This window comes from Antechinus flavipes, chromosome 2, assembly GCF_016432865.1.
Source record: "Antechinus flavipes isolate AdamAnt ecotype Samford, QLD, Australia chromosome 2, AdamAnt_v2, whole genome shotgun sequence".
In the NCBI taxonomy this organism is placed as follows: domain Eukaryota; kingdom Metazoa; phylum Chordata; class Mammalia; order Dasyuromorphia; family Dasyuridae; genus Antechinus; species Antechinus flavipes.
In genome coordinates this window covers 230,139,578-230,161,552 of record NC_067399.1, presented here as the reverse complement: position 1 = coordinate 230,161,552, position 21,975 = coordinate 230,139,578, and the positions used below count along the sequence as shown (strand labels likewise).

The 21,975-nt window shown below is 37.2% G+C and overlaps 1 protein-coding gene across 1 annotated transcript; it reads right to left on the bottom strand.

Annotated features, from left to right (window-relative positions):
* Positions 1-1,924: 1,924 nt before the first annotated feature.
* TMED4 (transmembrane p24 trafficking protein 4) lies at positions 1,925-6,801 on the bottom strand. Its single transcript, XM_051976441.1, has 5 exons — positions 6,600-6,801; positions 6,097-6,197; positions 4,686-4,811; positions 4,190-4,336; positions 1,925-3,333 (listed from the first exon to the last, which is right to left on the bottom strand). Exons 1-5 carry the CDS (start codon positions 6,763-6,765, stop codon positions 3,184-3,186), a joined length of 690 nt encoding a protein of 229 aa, XP_051832401.1. The 5' UTR covers positions 6,766-6,801; the 3' UTR covers positions 1,925-3,183.
* Between the last annotated feature and the right edge of the window lie 15,174 nt (positions 6,802-21,975).

The following is a 21,975-nucleotide window of genomic DNA, read 5'->3' as shown; positions in this document are numbered from 1 at the left end:
CTACTTACACCACCACCACACTGACCTCCCAAACTGATACCATTACTCTCCTCTGCCCTTCTGTTTTCTAGCTACTCCTTCCTAAAGTGTTTATTAACCATAGTCCAAAAGCTGTGGACAGATATCATTCTTTCCTCACCCATTTGCACTAACTCCCCAGCCTCCACTTTTTATAAATTTTTTTCAATTAACCCCACACTTTGTCTTTTTCCCAACCCCATTGAAAAAGAAAAACAAAAACCTTATAAACAAACATGCATAATCAAAACAAATTTCTTCTTTGGTCATATACCAAAAAATAGATCTCAAAATGCATTCTGAGCGTAAAACTTTTTGCCAGGAAAGGGGTAGTAGCATGTTAGGTCATTGCATTGATTAGAGTCAAATCTTTCAAAGTTATTTACAATGTTATTAATATAAAAATTGTTCTCCTGGTTCTGCTCACTTCACTCTGTACTATTTCATACAAAATCTTCCCAAGTTTCTTTGAAAACTGTTCCCCTTAATTTCTTACAACATAGTAGTATCCCATTACTCATACACCACAATTTTGTCAGTTCCCAATTTCCAATTGATGCTGCCACCTCCCACCTCCCAATTGTTTGCCACCATAGGACATAAACCTAGTAGCATTATTAAAGGGTCTGCAGTTTGATGGCTTTTGGGGCATCATAATTCCAGATTGTTTTCAGAAGGGCCTGACCAATTCACAATTTCACCAATATTAAGTAGCTCCTTCAGCAAATTTGTCTTTTTTTGTTTGTTTACTTTGCCTATCAGTGGGAGGTGGAACTTCAGAGATGCTTTAATTTGTACTTATTGTTTTGGAACATTTTCTTCACATAGCTGTTGATACCCTTAATTTCTTTCCCTGAAAACTACTTATTCATATCTTATGACTATCAGTTGGGGAATGGTTTTCATACTTTTACATTTGCAGCAGTTCCCCAGATATTTTGGAAATTAGAAGATTTAAAAGAGACACTTATGGCAAAAGTTTTCTCCCAGTTATCTGTTTTCCTTCTAATTATTACATTGGTTTTGTGTAAAAACTTAAAATTTTACAAACCGTTCATTTTATGATTACCTATCCACAGATGTAAAAGATATTTTCAAATTTATTCTTCTAATTTGTTAACTTTCACTTTTTCCCCAGTCAACTAATGCAACCAAGGAAGGAGCAATGCACTACTTTCTCCTATCTAGCTGCAATTTTTAGAAAACAAATGTACCTGGGAGAACTGATACTTCCATAGGAAAGAAGGAAAGAAGCACTTATTAAGCACCTATTATGTTCTAGGCACTGTGCCAAGCATTTTATAAATATTATCTCATTTGATACAACAATTCTTTAAGTATTAGCATATGATAATTGAGGAAACTGAGGCCATCAGAGATTAAATGATTTGCTCAGGATCATATAGTTAGTAAGCATCTAAGGAAGAATTTGAACTCCACACTCCTGACATTTTGTAAACCCTAAATACTATTCAATGGTATATCTATTATTGCATTGGTCTTCTAGAATTGTAATGCTATGAGGATGATGGGAATATGGAGATGGGCTGCGGCACTAATTTCTAACAGCAACAGATAGCATGGCAAAACAGATGGGCTGGGCCAATCTAAGGCAACTAGATTTGGAGATGAGGGAGCTAAATAAATGGAAATAACTACCTGAGATGAAAAAAATATTTTAGCCCCAGCCATTCTTTCTAAATCAGTCTCAGAAGCTAGAAAGATAGCTGCAATGAAGATGAAGGACAATGGTGAAAGATAGCGTTAAGTCACAGCGAAAACAAGTCAACTAGACTCCAGATAGAGCAGTTGCTGGATCATGAAAAAAGTGTGATGTAGAGGTTTATGAACAAAACAGATTAAGGAAGCAAAAAAAAAAAAAAAAAAATCAGGGTAGAAGAGCAACTATTGGGCCAGGGCTTAAAAAACCCTGGGAAAATATCTGAATGTTTAATAGCATATTTCATTTTACAATCTTTGAAAATCTATAACACATTTGTAAAATACTTGGAAACACATCAGGACACAGGTCTTTCTTTCCTGCCTAAATGAGCACCCTTCAAGCTGATTTTGTAAGATCAGCTTCAGGTCATCCTTGGGAATATTTCATATCAAGTTTCCTATACTCTATGATTCTGCTTGGTTTCTGGTCTAGAAAGAACTTTTATTTCATCTCATACAGCACAAGTTACCAGAACAGGTTTTATTTCACTGGAAAACCCATACAAAGAACTGAACCTGGGACCCATTGAGAAAATATTTACTGCATCTTAAATAAAATTTAACAGTTAGCAGCTCTGTGGGAGAGAGAGAAGGGAAAAAAAATGACTGCCTCCAACTGATCACTCTATAGCTTCTTAACTTCACATCCCTTTAATATCCACAGGGGAATCAAAAGTATCCAAAGGGTCTGTGCATGATTTAACAGATAAGGCCTTAGTAACAATAAGTTGAAATGTCTGCTTGGGTCCCTACCTTCTTGAACTTTCATTGAAAAGTCTGAGAGTTGCCACAGTAGTTAATTAAAAAATGCTGAAGACTGTCAATTCTGCATTGGCCTTTTCAATCACTTTTATTGGCAGTGACATTTCAGATATCAAGGTTAAAATAAAGATATCAAAAAATATGTTATGTAAAAAAATTTCAATCCCTTGGTATCTAAGACCTGCCCCCTTGTTTATAGTCAGAGATCATCTCAGTGAAGCCAGAAATAACTGGATAGTGGTGAAGCTAGGGTGTCCTATCTGTGCTACTTCAGTAACACATTATATAGGCACAATAAAATAAAATCAGAAATTAAGGGAGCAGGTGAGTGGCCTTTGCTCATTTACTTAATCAAAGGCTTAGGAGAGATGCCTGGACATGGAAAAAGGTAGGTCATGAAATCAAGGCTATGTCCTGATTAGCTCAAGCTCTTTGACAAATATGAAAGAGCTGTGTGTATGCTTTGACCAGTATCCTATGATCTTCGTTGGGGAAGATGGGGATAGTTTCTCTGTAGTCCAGTGGCTACTAACCTCAGCCCCATTAGTGTGACTGCCATCAAACTAAAGGAGCATATAATCTCAATTTTTTTTTTCATCCAAAATCCAAGTAGCCAGGGTGTGATAGAGGGAAAGTACCAAGTAAATGGGATGAAAGGAAAAGGTTGTACAGGAAAGAACTTTACACCAGCTTTTTGGCCTCAAAGAAACTCTTGAGGTGTCGCATCTGCCAGATGCCAGTGAGAATAAGGATGACAGTCTGCGCAATGGACCACCACAGCACTCTCTGGTTGGTGCTCTCACTGGTCATACGAAATCGCTCCTCACGATACTGTTAAAGACATAAGACACACATTTATAGCCATAAGGAATGTGATTTATAAGATTAAGACAACATGGTTCCTCCCTTCTATATCATTAATTCTGTTCCAGGAAATACAATTATTTCTCTATGTGAAAAATCCTGCAGAGTTTTGTTTTTTAAACCTGAAAGATAACTCAGTAATCATCTTCACCAGTTCCCTTATTTGTAAAATGAGGAAAGTGGGGTCAAAAGTATAATAAGACTTGCCAAAGTTGATACACCTAATTAGGATCAGCCCTTATAGAAACTCAGCACTTAAGAGAATTTAGGGATTTTTAGGGCTCTTCCCACCATAACATACTAATTATTGCCTTTTGCTTCCTCCCTCACTGCAATTTCCTGCTATAATATTCCTGCACTGTAGTTCCAGAGGTCTTCTAGTTGCAATGGCAACATTATTAGTTCAAAATTGGGCCCCAAAGAAGACCCACAGTTACTGCTCTTATCACATTATAGAAAGTCTGGCTTTGCACAATAGTAATAATCATCATCATCATAATCACATTTATATAACACTTTACAGTCTAAAAGCTCCTTCCTCACAAAAAACCTTAAGTAGTAGAAATATTTTCCTCATTTTACAAATGCGCAAACAGGCTCACTTTTTCCCAGTCACAAAACTAGAAGTGTTAGGAGCCTGAACTCAAATTCTGGTCTTCTGACACCAAGCCCTGTACTCTTCCCACTATGCCATGCTATCTCACACTAGAATGCTGCTTCCTAACATGTTCTGAATTCCCTAGTCTCAGAAAAAACACAAGCTCAGGTTCTGGCTGGTATAGGAAGAAATCAGGTTTCATCCAGGACAAGCCACTGCCCTTACCCGCTGGTAGTTCTGTTCTTTTTGGATCTGTTCCACTTGATCAAGCAACTGGCGGGCACGGAGTTGTAATTCTGTTAATTTATCCTTAGCAGCAATTTCAGGGTAGTTGTTGGTATGCTCGCCAACCTGTATATCTAGATGTACCCTCTAGGTAAAAAACAAACATACATAATATGTCAGAATTAGGAATCTAGGCAGACCAAACCATTCTGATCTCCAAATCATAATGTCTCACTGAATGTATGTGCAGTCTCTAAAGATTTGCTAACCCTAGACATTAAAAACAGTCCCAGTGAGTACGTTAAAAAAAAAAAAAAAATTACCATATGTATTAGAAACACATTAACTCCTGGATAGGAAGTTTTTTCAACCTCTTTAATGTTTCTCTCATTAGCCTTATATCATAGATAGAGATAACAGCAGCCCCCATCTTTAACTCAGAAAGGAACAGATCTGGGGGAATGAGTAATTCTTCAAAGAGGGCAGATTCTCTTACTAGTTTGCCGCCCGCAAAGATGGTCATTCGAGTAGAATTGGAGTGCAGGCAGATCTGGTGGTCACCTGGTGTATGGGAGGTGAAGGTGAATCTGCCTTCTGAACCATACTGCCGTGATAACACCACCTGTAAAAGACTCAAACAATGAAAACCCAACCCAATCAGCCTCTACCATCCTTATTCCCTCCCATAACTCTACTCATTTCACACCAGTGGCTCAAAGCCCTTAAATGGCTTCCCACTACAGATCTAATAAAGTACAAATATCCATGGCCTTTTCAACCTGGTCCCAACTGAATTTATGTCCTACTACTCCTACCACAATCCTGTCAAACTGGATTATCTGTTCTTCTTGGAAAAAGTGTTATTCTTCCCTCAATGCCTTTACTCTAGCTTACTTTCCAACTGAAATGTCTTTCTTCCTACATTCAACTACGAAAATCTAAACTATCCTTTAAGGCCCATCTCAAATGTTATGTCTTAAAAACAGCCTCTTCTGATAACTCTAACCTCTAAGATATAATCTTCTCCTTCTTCTGAACTCCATAGTATTTCATTTGTCTCTCACTTATGGCATGTAACATTATTAAATTATAGTTGCATATTTATCATATCTTTCCTAACTAGTCTTAGGCTCCAGGCAAACAGAAGTCATGTCTTACCCATCTTTGCAATTCCTGCTGTAGAACAGCATGCAGTAAATAATTTTAAAATTTTCAAACTAAACAGAACTAACTCAAATTTCTGAAGCCAGGAGTGATCTAGGGAGGCCAATTATTAATGTCTGCTCTCTGCCATACAAATGTTCAGTTTATGATATGGAGAGCTCTATAAGGAAGCTATCCTTGGTTTGGCTCAAAACCAATTTAATGAATCAATTACTTGCTAAGTGCCTATTGCATATCAGACACAGTGGCACATACTTTAAAGATTTTAAAACAAAATTCCTGCCCTTGAAGAGCTTAAGTTTTCTTTAGGAGGGGGAATATCAGGTATAGAAATAAAGTACATGGAAAGTAATTTCAGAGACTAACAAATGGGGAAATTAATAAATATCTATAGGAAGACTGAAAAAAGTAGTTAAGCTAGAGAATAATCTTAACAAGATTTGTTTTTTTGTTAATGTTTTGATAACTGTGTTCAATATAATTTAGTCCCTTTTTAAATCCTACATAGTTTCTACTTTAAAAACATTATTCTGACAAGGGGCTATAAGCTTCATCAGCCTGCCAAAGAGATGCACGACAGAAAAAAAAGTTAAATCCAATGATTTAAATGAAGCTTGTAAGGAGCAGTTGAAGGGAGCTAAGGATTCTAAGATTTCAGATATAAGGTACAGATTTCGAAGACAGAGAGCCAGGTGATTAAAAAAAAAAAAAGTCCTGCAAGAAGACTTCCAAGTGGATCTCACCTTTCCATCTGGATCCTTCACTTCCACATGCATCCCCAGTCCTGGGGTGGAAGGCAGGAAGGTCTCCGTCTGCTTATCCCATAGCTGGGTGCGGTAATTCCCTGCAGGGCAGATGAGTTCCCTGTCACAACACACCTAGCAGCAGTCCCCCAGGACACTTGTCCCACTGGGGCTGAATGCTACCAGATGGCTGGGGATGGGAAGATGGCCGGGGTTTCCACGGATTATAGGTGAGCCTAGAAAAAGGACCCCTTCTGGGACCAAGTTAACATTCCAGGGTAGCCCCAAGGAAGCGAGTTTGGGGGCCAGAAGGAGGCTGCAACCAACCCAATTCTGGGCTGGAGACAGGAATAGGGGGATATTAAAGAGATCCGGTCCCGGGCAGGGGCAGTGCCAAGGGTTGGTTTCTTTCGGCTCCAGAAGGTCAGAGGTCAGAGTCGGGATCAGAATCTGGGCCGATGCAGGAGTAGAATGTGAAGAACTGCCCCCCACCCAGTGCTAACCGATAACCATGGTCTCGTCCGGGATTTCCTCGATGAAGCAGCGTTTTTCCGTCTCTCCGATATGAAAGTAAAGCCCCTGCACTGAAGATAAGGCCAAGCAGAGCAAGAACAGCAGCGCCCAATGCCACATCGCAAACCGCAATTGCCTGGCCCAAACACCTGCCATCACTGACGGCCCAGCCGCCTAGCGCGCCTGCGCAACAAAGCATCGCGCAGGCGCTTCCCGCCTAGGACCTCTCCTAGGCAACTCCTCACACAGCTACAGGCAGAAAGCCCGACATGCGCACTGTTGCTCTACCCTCACCTTTCCCAGGCGCCCTTCTCAGAAACGACTGAGCCTGCGCAGAATCCTACGTCCTCCCTATTCGGGAAGAAATTTACATGTACGTTGACAATGGAATGGGCGGTTCTCGTCGCTGGCTGGGGGCACGCTGGAGTATTGACTTTATTTATCTAGTGTTAGAATTCTTTAGGCAGCTAACACTCCGAATGTGCTAGGGCAGCCAGCCTACCGTAAATGGAGGGCCCTTAGACATCTTGTAGTCAATCAACAAACATTTATTAAATTTACTACGTGCCTGGTACCTAAATCTAAGAGGCATCCTGACAGCATACATTGGATAGAGCACTGCAAGTCCTGGAGTCAGGAAAACAAAGTTCAAATCTAACCTCAGACATCTTACTAGCTGTGTGATCCTGTTGCTTCAGTTTCTTCATCTGTAAAATGGGAGTAAAAATAATAGCACCTACCTCCCAGGTTTGTGTAAGGTTCAAATTATATAATTCTCAAATGTTTAGCACAGTTCCTGGTACAGTGATAACCATATGAATGTTAGCTATTATTATTTAAAATAATTATAGTTAACACTGGATTTAGTCCATATCCTTACTTTTCAAATGAGTAAACTGAAGCCCATTTGAGTGAGTGATTTGCCCAAGATACAGGAATATTCTAGAGCTAACTCAACAAGGTTCAACAAACTGAAATTTTTAGTGTAAGCTGAAATCTTTCAGCATTTATTGTTTTGTTGAAGTTCTAGACATAAGATATTTAAAATGTTAATGCCAATTCAACTTATAAGTGTGTCCCACAATATTTTTTTTGGGGGGGAAAGCCATTTGTTAAACATAGCACACAAAATTGCTAAGATAACATTATCAGTTAAAATTCATAGATTCGGGGCAGCTAGGTGGCGCAGTGGATAGAGCACCAGCCCTGAAGTCAGGAGGACCTGAGTTCAAATCTGATCTCAGACACTGTCTAGCTGCGTGACCCTGGGCAAGTCACTTAACCCCAATTGCCTCAAAAAAAAAAAAATTCATAGGATCAAAAAACTAGAGAAAGAAAATCAGAGGCCAACTAGACCAATCCCCTCATTTTTCAGATAAAAAAGCTGAAATCAAATGCTGTCAAATGGAAGTAGAAGAAATCAGAAACAGTGCTGACAGAAAATACTACAAATCTGTGTTGTCTGGTCTCAGCAGAGTTGTTGATGCAGTGAGACAATCTTGCTCCTTCCCAATTGTTTGTCCACATTACAATAGTCATTAAAACTCTTGCTCTTCTCCCCTTGAGTCTCCCACTGCTTTTCCAATGTTCTCAGCTGAAGACCTGTTCTCTTTGCCTATGTAACTCCCTGTCCCAAAACTCACTGCTATGGCACTCTTTTCTTATTGGTGGAGACTGACAAAGATGGAGAGATCTCTCAAGACAGTTGTGAAAATCGAGTAAAGGTTTATCTACTCCAGAGTTGGAGTAGGCCTGAAGGTCCTTGGGCATTGATTAAAGGACATACCTTCTTCCCCTTTCTGCTATTCTCCCATGACATCATTTTCTTGCTACCTTCAAACAAATATAGGCAGCTATGTACTTATTAGCCAAAGTTCAACTTCCTAGATAGTTCCTTCGTTTACAATGTAAGACCCTCAGCCAATGAGATTGAGGATCAGTGGTGGGAGGGGTATTTGCTTTAGGCATTATTTAAAGTGTCAGACCTGTAGGAAAAGGTGCCTTTGGGTGAGAGGTATGAGTGTGGGTATAGGATGGGGCAGAATTGACAAAAGCCTTCCAGCTTCAATCCTTGAACAGATACAAGAAGGATGATGCCTAACTCCAAGTTAAGGAAATGCCCCTGTCCCTTATTCATTATACTACAGATTTCAGCTGGGAATTTCCTATTGGATTCAGAACTTTTTCTCTAGGTTGAGCTGAATTATCTCACTCCCATTAAGAGAATTGCTTTGCTCTGTATTATCTGGTATATATTCTATTATACCATCACTAATTTCTGTTTTACTATGATTTGGGATTTGCTATTCACTGTGTTCATTGTGAAACTAGTATTTGGGGTCAAGTGTTGGATATGAAGCTTGGGCATCCTTTTTCCCCCAGTAACGTAATAAGAGTGATCAGAACTTTGATTGAACCTAGTCATATTCTTTAGACTAATAATACTTAAGAGAGAAGATATAATTCTAGCCAGATACTCCCTTTCTCTGAAGAGAACAGCGTGATAGCCTCTGGCCTCAACTCTTTACTTATTTTCCTGCCTGAAATGAAAGTCTCCCTTGAAAAAGGGTAGGAGGAGAAAAGCCCACAGGTGTTTATTCTGCTCTTTGGATGCACAACAATAGCCTTCTCACACCTCAAGAATTGAAGCAGCTTATCCCAATTTCATTTTTTCCCGTTCTCATCTCACATTTTCCAGAATCATGCCTCAACGATTTCCTCCTTTCCACTATTCTCTGGTGAAGAGTTGGCTCCTTTCCTTGTGAAGGTATCTGTGTTAAAATTGCATCTTGTTCTGTTACCCCTGATCATAACCCCTCTTTTAGTTAGTATATAAAGTAATTTTTTTTTTTGTAATCAGCATAAAGGGGCTATAGTGGGAAATAAGTTTGCAAAGGGAACCTAACAGTTACATATCAATTATCAAGCTCAAAAGAATATAATTTGCAAATTGTATCATGTATTAAGCAAAATTCACATTCTGATAAAAGGTGCCAAATTGGGGGAAACCATCTAGATTCTGCCTTATTTCTCATTGCCAATTGTGATCTTTTCTGATGAATATCTAAAGAATGGGGCATACCTGTTCCCATTTCATAATTCATTAAATTAATGATCAAGTCAGCATCCTTTTTCATATATTTTCGATAGCATCCCCTCCTGTCTTCTCCAGCAGATTGACTCTACTAACATCCCTCCCTCTCTACTTTTTCCTTTCCTAATGCCTATAAATACAAGTCCTTCCTATCATTTCATGAAAGACGCTACATTCTACTATCCATGCAAGCTCTTATCCTATATTTCTCCTTGCCTTTGCAACTTAACTCCCTGAAAAAAGTGTCTAAACTTCTTGCCTCCACTTTCTATTCTTTCACTCTCTTTTAAACTGACTAGCTTCTAATCTCATCAGTTGAAATTGATTTCTCCAAACAATAATCTTTTAAATGCCATATCTTTTCTCAGTCTTTACCCTCATTGCACTGCAGCTTTTGACATTTTTTCCCCTCTTGAATTTTTATATTCTCACTTAGTTTTGTTCCTCCATATCTGAATCAATAATCAGTCTTCTTTGTTGAATTTTCATCTATGACATACCTCTACAGACTTTGGGCATACCCTAAAGCTCTGAGTTATTTTTTCATTTTCTCTCTACGTTCTCTTATTTAATGATCTTATCAGCTCCTAAGAAATCATCAGTCTATATAAATGATTCCTAGATTCCTATATCCAAATTTCATCTTTTGAGCTCCACACCCAAATCACTAATTGATTACTACACTTTTCAAAATGGATATCCTGTAACCATCCCAAACTCAACATGCCCCAAACAGAAGATAATATCTTTCCCTCAAAATACCTTTCTGTTCAGAATTTCCTTATTAACTGTTGAAAGTACTGTTCACTCAATAAATAAATATTTATTAAGCACTTACTATGTGCCAGGCACGGTTTTAAGCAATGTAGATACAAAAAAGGGTAAAATAGTCCCTGGTCAAAAGGAGTTTAGACTAATGGGGAGATAACATCTAAACAACTATGTACAAACAAACTAAATAAGAAAAATTGTGAAAACTCAACAATTGAAATAATATGGATGGAGAAGAAGAGAAGAGGGCCCAGGACAGTCTTAGAGAATATCCATTATTATCTGGAATGATGTAGATGAAGATCTAACAAAGGAAACTAGATAGTAGGTAAGACAGGTAGGAGAAGAATCACAACAAAGTAGTGTCAGGAAAACCTAGAGGGAAGAGTGTGCAGTAGGAGAAGTTTGATAGTTTAAAAATTAATGAGACCTGGATTCATATCTTTAAAGGGTTTTACTTTTTTTTTAATTTGAAAAGTATATACTTATTTTATATGAAACTTTTTATTTTCAAAACACATGCATAGTTTTTTTTTTTTCTTTTTTTCTTTTTTTGGCTGAGGCAATTGGGATTATGTGACTTGCCTAGGATCATATGGCTAGTGTTTGGGACAAAAAGACCTACCCTACTACTACAGAGATCACTCATAGAAAGCAGAATTATTTATTAGAATCTCGAGAAGCGGACCCCATCCTGGTCTGCGAGCAAAATTTCACAGCAGGAATAGGGCCAGACAGCCCTGTTTGTAGTGGCTAGAAGCTGGAAAATGAATGGATGCCCATCAATTGGAGAATGGTTGAGTAAATTGTGGTATATGAACGTTATGGAATATTACTGTTCTGTAAGGAATGACCAGCAGGATGAATACAGAGAGGACTGGCGAGATTTACATGAACTGATGCTAAGTGAAATGAGCAGAACCAGGAGATCATTATATACCTCAAGAGAGATACTGTTTGAGGATGTATTCTGATGGAAGTGGATCTCTTTGATAAAGAGAGCTAACTCAGTTTCAATTGATCAAAGATGGGCAGAAGCAGCTACACCCAAAGAAAGAACACTGGGAGATGAATATAAACTGCTTGCATTTTTGTTTTTCTTCCCGGATTATTTATACCTTCTGAATTCAATTCTCCCTGTGCAGCAAGAAAACTGTCGGTTCTACACACGTATATTGTATCCAGGATATACTGTAACCTATTCAACATGTAAAGGATTGCTTGCCATCTGGGGGAGGGGGTGGAGGGAGGGAGGGGAAAAATCGGAACAGAAGTGAATGCAAGGGATAATGTTGTAAAAAATTACCCTGGCATGAGTTCTATTAATAAAAAGTTGTTTAAAAAAAAAAAAAAAAAAAGGAATAGGGCCAGAGCCCTGAAAATGCTTACAGCTTTTATACATTTCAGACAAAGAACCTCCAAAATCCCGCCCTCTATATGTTGTGATTGGTCACATAAATCTACTGTTCCTCTAGTTGGTCAGTGGAATGTAGTAGACAAGGTGATATACAGCTTCTTCGGCCACGTAGTCCAGGCCTTATCTAGAATCATGTGACTCGGGAGAAGCTGAAACTGAGGCCTATAAGGCTTGATCTACTTTAGAATCTGTAAGTTCTTCACCTTTTCCCACACACTAGGAAGTGTTAAGTATCTGAAACCAGATTTTGAACTCAGATCCTCCTGACTTCAGGGCTGGTGCTCTATCCACTGCACCACCTAGCTATCCTTACATGCATAATTTTCAACATTCACCCTTGCAAAACGTAGTGTTCCAAATTTTTTTTCTTCCTTCTCCCCATCCCCTTTCTTAAATAGCAAGTAATATAATATTTGTTAAACATGTTCAATTCTTCTATACATATTAACACAGTTATCATTCGACACAAAAAAAAAATCAGATGAAAAAGAAAAAAATGAGAAAGAAAACAAAATGCAAGCAAACAACTATCAAAAGAAATCAAAAATACTATGTTGTGATCTACACTCAGTTCTCACAGTCCTCTCTCCAGGTGCAGATGGCTCTCTGTATCACAAGACCATTGGAACTGGCCTGAATAACCTTACTATTGAAAAGAGCCAAATCCATCATAATTGATCATTGTATAATCTTCTTGTTATGTTCAATATTCGCTTGGTTCTACTCATTTCACTTAGCATCAGTTCATCTAAGTTCTCAGGTCTCTCTGAAATCATCCTACTGATTGTTTCTTATAAAACAATAATATTCCATAACATTTATATACCATTCTCCAATCGATAGGCATTCACTCAGTTTCCAGTTTCTTGCCACAAACATTTTTGCACATGTAGGTTCCTTTCCCTCCTTTAAGAGCTCTTTGGGATATAAGCCCAGTAGAAATATTGCTGGATCAAAGGGTATGCACTTTTTGATAGCCCTTTGGGCATAGTTCTATATTGCTCTCCAGAAAGGTTGGATCAGTTCATAACTCCACTAACACTGTATTAGTGTCCCAGTTTTCCCACACCCCCTCAAACATTCATCATTATCTTTTCCTGTCATCTTAGCCAATTTGGTACCTCAGATTTGTTTTAATTTCCATTTATGTGATTAATAGTTAATTTCATCTGAAAATTTTTAGTTCACAAAGGGGCTTTATTATCATAAAAGCAACCAGGCTGCATCAGGGAACTCTCTGATCTGAGGAGCTTACCAGATATTTATAAGATTAAGGTTATCTCCTCCCAAGGGAGTTAACTCTTCAATCATTAATTGGAACTAACAAGCTTCTGGGGGGACCCCCAGATCTTGAAATACTCAGCATAACCCAAACTTTTTACACCTGGTTGAATGGACAACAGCATCGTCTGCTTGCCCATACACAAACTAACAAAGGCCTGTTGGGGCCTATTCCAAGAGTATCAAGGGAAAATGCTGATTTAATATCAAAGGCTACATAGAGATCAAGAATGATGCAGATTCTATTTGACAAATAATCCTGGGAAAACTGGAAAATAATATGTCAAAAACTCGGCATAGATTTACATCTTACATCCCATTCCAAAATAAGGTCAAAATGGGTACATGATTTGGGCATAAAGAATAATACCATAAACAAATTAGGAAAGCAAGGGATAATTTACCTATCAGATCTTTAGAGAAGGGAGGAATTTATGACCAAAGAACTAGAGAACATTATGAAAGGCAAAATGGACAATTTTGATTACATTAAATTAAAAAGGTTTTGTACAAACAAAATCAATAGAACCAAGATTAAAAGGAAAGTACAAAGCTGGGGGAAAAAAATCTTTATGGTCAGTGTTTCTGGTAAAGGTCTCATTTCTAACATATATAAAGAACTGTGTCAAATTTATGAGAATACAATTCCCCAGTTGATAAATGGTCAAAGGATATAAACAGACAATTTTCAGATGAAGAAATTAAAGCCATCTATAGTCACATGAAAAAATGCTCTAAATCACTATTGATTAGAGAAATGAAAACTAAAACAACACTAACACATCTCTCAGATTGGTTAAGATGACAGGAAAAGATAATGACAATTGTTGGAGGGGATATGGGAAAACTAGGACACCAATGCATTGTTGGTAGAGTTGTGAAATAATTCAAACATTCTGGAAAGCAATTTGGAACTATGCCTAAAGGGCTATGAAATTGTGCATGCCCTTTGATCTAGAAGTGCCATTGTTGTATCTGTAAAGGAGGGAAAATGACCCACATGCAAAAAATGTTTGTAGCAGCTCTTTTTGTGGTAGCAAAGAATTGAAAAATGAATAGATGCCCATCAACTGGGGAATGGCTGAACAAATTGTGGTATAAGAAGATAATGGAATATTATTGTTCTATAAAAAATGATGAACAAGCTGATTTTAGAAAGGCTTGGAAAGATTTACACAAACTGATGCTGAGCGAAACAAGCAGAACCAGTAATATATTGTACACAATAACAACAGGAATGTGCAATGATCAGCTATGAAAGAAAGACCTGGTTCTTCTCAGTGGTTCAGTGATCCAAAGGGATCCAAAGCAATCCCAATAGACTTTGGTCTGAAAATGCCATCTGCATCCAGAAAAAGAACTATGGAGATAATATAAATCAACACATGCTATGTTCACTTCTTTTTTTCTGTTTTTTTTTTTTTAATCTCTCCCATGGTTTTTCCCTTTTGCTCTGATCTTTCTCTCCCAAATGATTCATAAAAGCAATGTGTATTAAAAAATTAATTTAAAAATTTTTTAGAAATTAAAAAATGGTAAGAATTAAGAAAGTGCCATTAGATTTGCAATTAAGAGATCAATAACTTTGGAGAGAGAAATTTCAATTAAATTTTGAGATCTGAAGCTATATGTGAGGATTAAAAAGAGAATGCAATAAAAAGTAGAAGCACCTACTGTAGAAAGGAGAACCAAGAACCAAATGTTCTCCCACAGCAAAACTTTACTGATAAATTATTAAAATTTCAAGACCCCCACATTCCATTATGAGAGCTCATTATAGAAGGTCTTCTCAAAGAGTTTAGCCACAAAAGAGAAGGAGAATCTTGGATGACAGCTTGTCAGGATGAATCAAGTGACAGGTGTTTTTTTGTTTTTGTTTTTTTTTTGAGAGGGGAAACATGATATTTACATGCAGTAGGGAAGTAGCCAACAGATAGGGAGAGATTTAAAGTGAGTAGGGCAATCCTCTCTTCTAAAGAGAACAGACTAGAATGGGATCACTTGTGCATATAGAAAATTTGCCTTTGCATAGAGAAGGACCCTTTTGATGTAAGATGGGGTAGAAGAGGGAAGGATAATGTAAAGAACTGATTAGAAGAAGGAGCTCTCAGTGAATGGACTCAATTTTTCCAACAGCATCGAGGTTTATAACCTAGAAATCATTTTCTCCTTCTACTCCATCTCATTCATGCCATGTATTCATTGAATTATCAAGTATTGTTTCTTGTCATTTCTCTTTTTACATACATGATCACTCACCAACTTTGTTCAAGCCTTCACTGTTTCATGTGTAGACTTACGGTTTTCTTCCCTAAAGTTTTTCTCCCCCTCCAATCTATACTCTAAATCAGGTTTTCTTACATATTTTCCACTCTTGACCCCTTTTAACCTAAAAAATGTTTACATGACCCTGAGTATGTGTATAGCTATGTAATGGCTCTTACAATCTAGTCAGGAAAGACAATATATAGCTAAACAGGTAGAAAATTGATGAAGTCTTTGCTTTCTAGAGTTATATCAATTTAGTCTTACAAGTGGGACTCTATTTCTTGCCCTGGCTATCTGCCATGTTTACTTAGAATGCTCTCCCTTTGTCACTTGTGATCCTCAGAATCCCTCTTCCATCAATACTCAGTTAATGTGCTGTTTTATGCAGGAGACTTTTCCTAGTTCCCCCATCTGTTACTTTCTTTCTTTCTAAGGCTACCTTTCATCTACTTTGTATCTAGAGGATATATCTACTTGTGTTCAGATTGTGCTCCATCCTCCAACTCCTTACTTGTAAGCTCTTGAGGGAAGGAGCTTACAATTTTTCTTTCAATATCTAACTCATAGTATCATAGCACATAGAAAATACTTACATATTTTATAAATATTTACAGATTGTTCAACAATTTGCCACAAGTAGAAAGAATCACAGCCAGGATCAGTTTCTCTAACTCTAAAATCAGTATTATTTTCACCAAGCTGCCTTACCCTGCTACATCTTCTTCAGTAGTGAGCTTCTTGAGGTTGACTCATTTTATTTTGGTCTTTGTTTTACTGGTGCCTAGTCGTACTGCGTAGTATGGAGCAGACTGCTTAACAAATTATTGTTTATTGGTTAAATGGGTACCTTCGGAGAAATCTCTGAGTGGACAATGTTTTCCAGAATCCAGACAATACTGGCAACTGATGGGAGCTCTTTAAGTCACAATATTAGACAATGCCTTTCTTGGAGAGGAAAATTTTAAAACACTATGAAAATATCTTTCTTAATAGTGATCCATGCCTTGCCCCCAAATAGGTTCTGACTTGAGCCTCTCCTCTCTTGTTACCTTCCCTCTGTCATTTCATCAATTCCCATAGGTTCAAATGTCATCTCCTTGAAGATGTCACTAAGAAACATAATACATGCACACACACACACATACACAAGTCTGTCCATAGTCTCTTTCTTGAGAGTGCCAACTGCCTTTTTAACCATTCAGAACAGGATTTTCCACAGGCATCTCAAATTCAACAGTTCCAAACAAACTCATCTTTTCCCCCAATTTCACTTCTCCTCTGAAAAGAATGTATTTTTTTTTTTTTGTATTTTAGTTTATTTATTTATTTTTATTTTTTTTTAATTTTTATTTAATAATTACTTTATATTGACAGAATCCATGCCAGGGTAACTTTTTTTACAGCATTATCCCTTGCACTCATTTCTGTTCCGATTTTTTTTCCCCTCCCTCCCTCCACCCCCTCCCCTAGATGGCAAGCAGTCCTTTATATGTTGGATATGTTGCAGTATATCCTAGATATAATATATGTTTGCAGAACCGAACAGTTCTCTTGTTGCATAGGGAGAATTGGATTCAGAAGGTATAATTAACCCGGGAAGAAAAACAAAAATGCAGATAGTTCACATTCGTTTCCCAGTGTTCTTTCGAAAAGAATGTATTTTTTCTTCACATACACCTCTTTCAAAATCTAGTTTTTCCCAAAACTCAGCTCAAAGGTCATCTTCTACCTAAAGTTTTTCCTAGTCTCTCCTATTAGCAGTGCCTTCTTCCCTCAAAATAATGTAACATTTATATGAAACATTTCTTATATGTACTTTTATATGTATACATTCTCTCTTCTAAAAGAATATAAAACTCCTGTGGACAAGGATTTATTTCACTTTTATAATGATACATTTATGCCTAGGATAATGACGGGCAAATTATAGGTATTAATAAATGCTTGATAATTTATTGATTTACCATTATTCCCACCAGCCTTGCTCTCTTCACTGTTAAAAACTGTTACTGAAATGAAAAAAATATTCCCAAAGTTAGAGTTTAAAAAAAAGATTTTTATCTAACACTGACCTAAAGTTTACTTTACATTTGCTTTGGTTCTTAAAACTATAATTTATCAGATGCCTGAAAAACACAGCTCACATAATTTGGAAATTTGCAAGATATTATTGCACTGAGCCAGAACAAAATTATTCTGGCAAACAACTCAATACTGAACTGGTTTCAGTCTTCTTATGTTCAACTTACTCATCTCAATATATTATGCAATAACACCATGAAAAAGCCATGGGGGGAAATTATTGATGTTCAAGAAATACTCTACTTTTAGCATTACAAGCCATATACTCAATTCTTCTGATGACTCTAAAGTAATTTAGATACTTGTTACTCTGACCAGATCTCTCACTCCTTTAAATTTTTAAGGTATTGTAAAAAACAAAATATCTTACCAAGAACTTCACAAAATCAGAGATGAAAGAAGGAAAGATTTTACATTCTTGCAAGAATGAATGCCTACGTTAATAGACCCATCTTTGAAACTCCAAAGGCAGTATTCTATTTTCTATCCTAAAGGGCAAATCCCTCCCTAGATTCCTCATTAATGTCACAGAAGCATCTTTCATGACATAGACAGTCCCTGCTCCCAAGGTGTTTACTTTCTAGAAGGGGGGAGAGGGAGAGGGAAGATAACAGTGGAGAGACTAAGGTCTCAAAGAACAAAAGATTATTTCCAAATCTCAGGCCACTATGTAGCCCTGATAACAAAAATAAGTCTCTGCCCTCTAGGAACTTATATTCTTTTGGGGGAAGATAAACTCCATGCTTGTTTATTCTTTGAGCTCCTTATGGGTTTCAATTTTCTAATTTAAGTTTCATTTCTCCAATTTAATTTTTCATAACTGTGGAAACCAAATAAATGGCCATCAATTTCTTGCCAGTAACTTTTCTCTAGGTTCAAGTTCACAGTAAATAGTTTGTAGTGCAATTATTAGCAAAATTGGTAGGAAAATAATCAACTGGGAGAAATGCATGATGACATACTGAAGTAATCTCTCATTCTTTGTAGTTCATTGGTGGAAAGAATACTGGAGTTGTTAGTTAAGATGATAGAAAGTAGTATAAACTACTTGGAGCCTTTTGAATTACATTTTTGCACTTTGATGGAAATGATGTGGTTTAAGATGTGAGGTTTGGCACCAAATGATGTGGTTCCAGAACCAACATGTTATAGGTGATACAGACCCTAAATAATGGTAGGCAACAAAAGTTGGGATTCGGTCATGTGAATAAGTCACAATGATCATTCTTTTTGGCAAAAGGATTTCTATAGGGAAGAGATTACAGACAAAATGAAGGGATACAATAGACACCCGGAATGATAAATATAAAAGAGTTGGGAGAGCATAGCAGGGGATTTTAATAATTAATGATGGAAAGGACAAGTTTCCTAGGGGAACGTGCCATTTACCAGAAGAAAGGAAACACCCTATGAGGTTGGTGCATACCCTAAATCCTGAAAGGGACACAGAATCCCAAAAGAGTTAGCTAGCTTTAAAGAGGAGAAGTGGGGTTGAGAAGTATAATGGAGTTAGGAGAGATACCACATGGCATGGAGGGAAGGGTAAGAGGAAAAACACCACAAGACAAGTGCTGTGGTGGACTGACCCAAAGGAAGGCAGCAGCCATGGGATGGTCCTTAGATTTTATAGAGAAAATTTAACCTTAGGGACAAGACTGGGATTTAAGACAGGGCATGGCAAGGTGAGATTGCAGGAAACTTCTACAAAGGGTAGATCTCAGGGATTTGACATAACTTGGATTTCAGATTGGATGACTTCCCTAGAGCGTGGGACTATAAAGGCTTCTCCATGCCTGCCTCAGGGACTGATTTTTATCAATTCCTTGGTTAACCTCATCTAACACTGAAGATCTCTTCAGAGATATCAGATTTCCAATGACTGATACTCAAATTTGCCAGGATAGAAACTTCATTTTATTTATTTACTTAACAGCTAACAAACAGGGAAAGACTAATACATACTAACTGAACTCAAGAGACTGATTAATGAAATTAGCTAAGAAGTTCATATGTTAAGGTACAATGAAAAACTGTAGAGGGGCAGCTAGGTGGTGCAGTGGATAAAATACCAGCCTGAAGTCAGGAGGACCTGAGTTCAAATATGACCTCAGACACTTAACACTTCCTAGCTGTGTGACCCTGGGCAAGTCACTTAACCCGAATTGCCTCAGCTATATATATATAATATAACTAATGGAAGGACTAAAGTATGACTGTCCAGTTAGAAAGTCTAATTGGATTAACTGGCTTTTAAAAAAAAAAGGTTTCTTGATTTATAGTCTGAATTAAGAGTTGGATAGTAATGGATAGTGTCATCAAACTTTATTAGATTGAAGCAAGTATCTAATTCAAAAAGTTCTTGTGAAAATCAATAAGATAATGTAAAAAGTCCTTTGAAAAACTATGAAGCAATATGCAAAAGTTTGCTCTCAATGTTTTTCAAACTTTTTTCTAGACCTTAAGTGGTATAATATAGGACAATCACTCATCTATGACTTCTTCCTTAAGTTCTTTTTTTTTCTTTTTTTGCTGAGGCAATAAGGGTTAAATGACTTGCCCAGGGTCACACAGTTGGAAGTGTTATGTGTCTGGAATCAGATTTGAACTCAGGTCCTCCTGACTTCAGGGCTGGTGCTCTATCCACTGTTCCACGAAGAAACCCTATTTTTCTTTAAGTTTTATAGAGTTGCCCAGGACACAAAAATTTAGTGACTGCTCAGGGTCAGTAAATGTTAATATCTTGCAATACCAGGTTGCTCCAGTAACTACATAATACTCAGTAGAACTACTTCAGGCAAACCTAATCATGGTACTAAGGTACTTATAATGTTGGCCCCAGGGGAATTACAACCTGTATGACTTTGGGCAAATCATATAATGATGGGCCATACTTTTCTCATTTATAAAATAAGTACATTATTTAACAGTCTCTAAAATGCTTTTGGGTTTTTCTCCAGCTGTCTCAGTGACTCTTAAGATAGTAAAGCACTTTGGTCTTTGTTTTTATCTTTTTCTGTGTAGGTAGGGGAGGGATATCAAAAAATGAGGGTAATTCTCATAGGCGTTTAAGATTACAGGGTGCAGTCAGACTTCCCCTGTACCAGAACACCAAAATGTTTAGGTTACTCACAAAAATGATGGGTATGAAATGATACTCCCCAAAGTATATATGGGGTAATGTTACAAAGGGCTAGGGTCATGAATTGTCTCAAAAGAATTTGTAAGTTTAAATATCCTCCAAATCAAGGGACAAAGATTTTATTACCAGCTAAAATCTGGCTAAATTCCAAGAGAAGTTAGTGGACTAACTCCAAAAAGGGGTTTTGGAGAAGGGGAGGGAATTATGTCATTAACTGGTGGGTTAACTTTAAAAGGGATTTAGCACCCTAAAATGAGTTAGTTATAACAAATAGAAAGACACTATGAGGCAGAAGTATGCCATCAGTTGGTGAATCAACCCTAAAAAGGAATTCACAGGTATTTATAGTATGAAGAGATCTTTTATAGGAGAAATATAACCTTGGGAGGTTTGATTTCATAACTTTACTTGAGAGGTCCACCCTAGGGTAGCACAGTAATAAAGTCCACTTAAACAAAACAGATACTTAAAGCAACTGCTCCTATCAAGTGTTCCTCCTGGCTTGCTTCAGGGAACAGGTAGGCTTCCAGCTTCTTTGCTATAATTCAAGCTAAGTTTCCCTGGTACCTGAGACTTGAGGGTTTGATTTAGCCCCCTCAAACTCACTTGAAACAAAAGAAAAATAGGATTATATATTTAGAATGGCAAGTGACCATTTTATATTCCTTACTCTCCTTCTTAGAATCAGATTCCTAGAAGAGATTCAATTGTTAAATTTTCAGTTAGCAAATTCTACAAATTAGGACTTAATTTCTTATTCTGTTGATTGTTTATGTTGGGATATAAGGTTATGGAAACATCAAACGCCAATAATACATTGGAGTCTAAGGTTGGTGTTGTGGGATGTGTCAAAAGAATTTATAGACTTTGACCTCCAAATTAAGAGGCAAAGATATTATAACTAGCTGGCTTAAGTTTCAAAAGTTTAGTCATTAACAAGGGAAAGGAGTAGAGCTAAATTCCCTACTGGAACTCAGAGTTAAGGGAAAAGAACCCCATTAGCTACCAAAGACCAATATATTTCCACAATTGTTAGTATCTATTCCACTGTAATTGTTTTTAATCTTTTGTTTTTATTTTTCTGAATTAGTGTTATTTACTCCCAGTTGAATGTAAGTTGCTAGAAGGCGATTTTTCTTTTGATCTCTCCTACTTTACACTTATAAGTTTGTTGAATGAATGAATCCAGTAAATTTTCAGATGAAACTGAGGCCCAGAGAGATTAATTGACTTTTCCAAGGTCACATGGTAAATAAATAGAACAGTCAGAATCTGAACCCATGTTTTTTGATTTCAGATCTTAACATTTACATA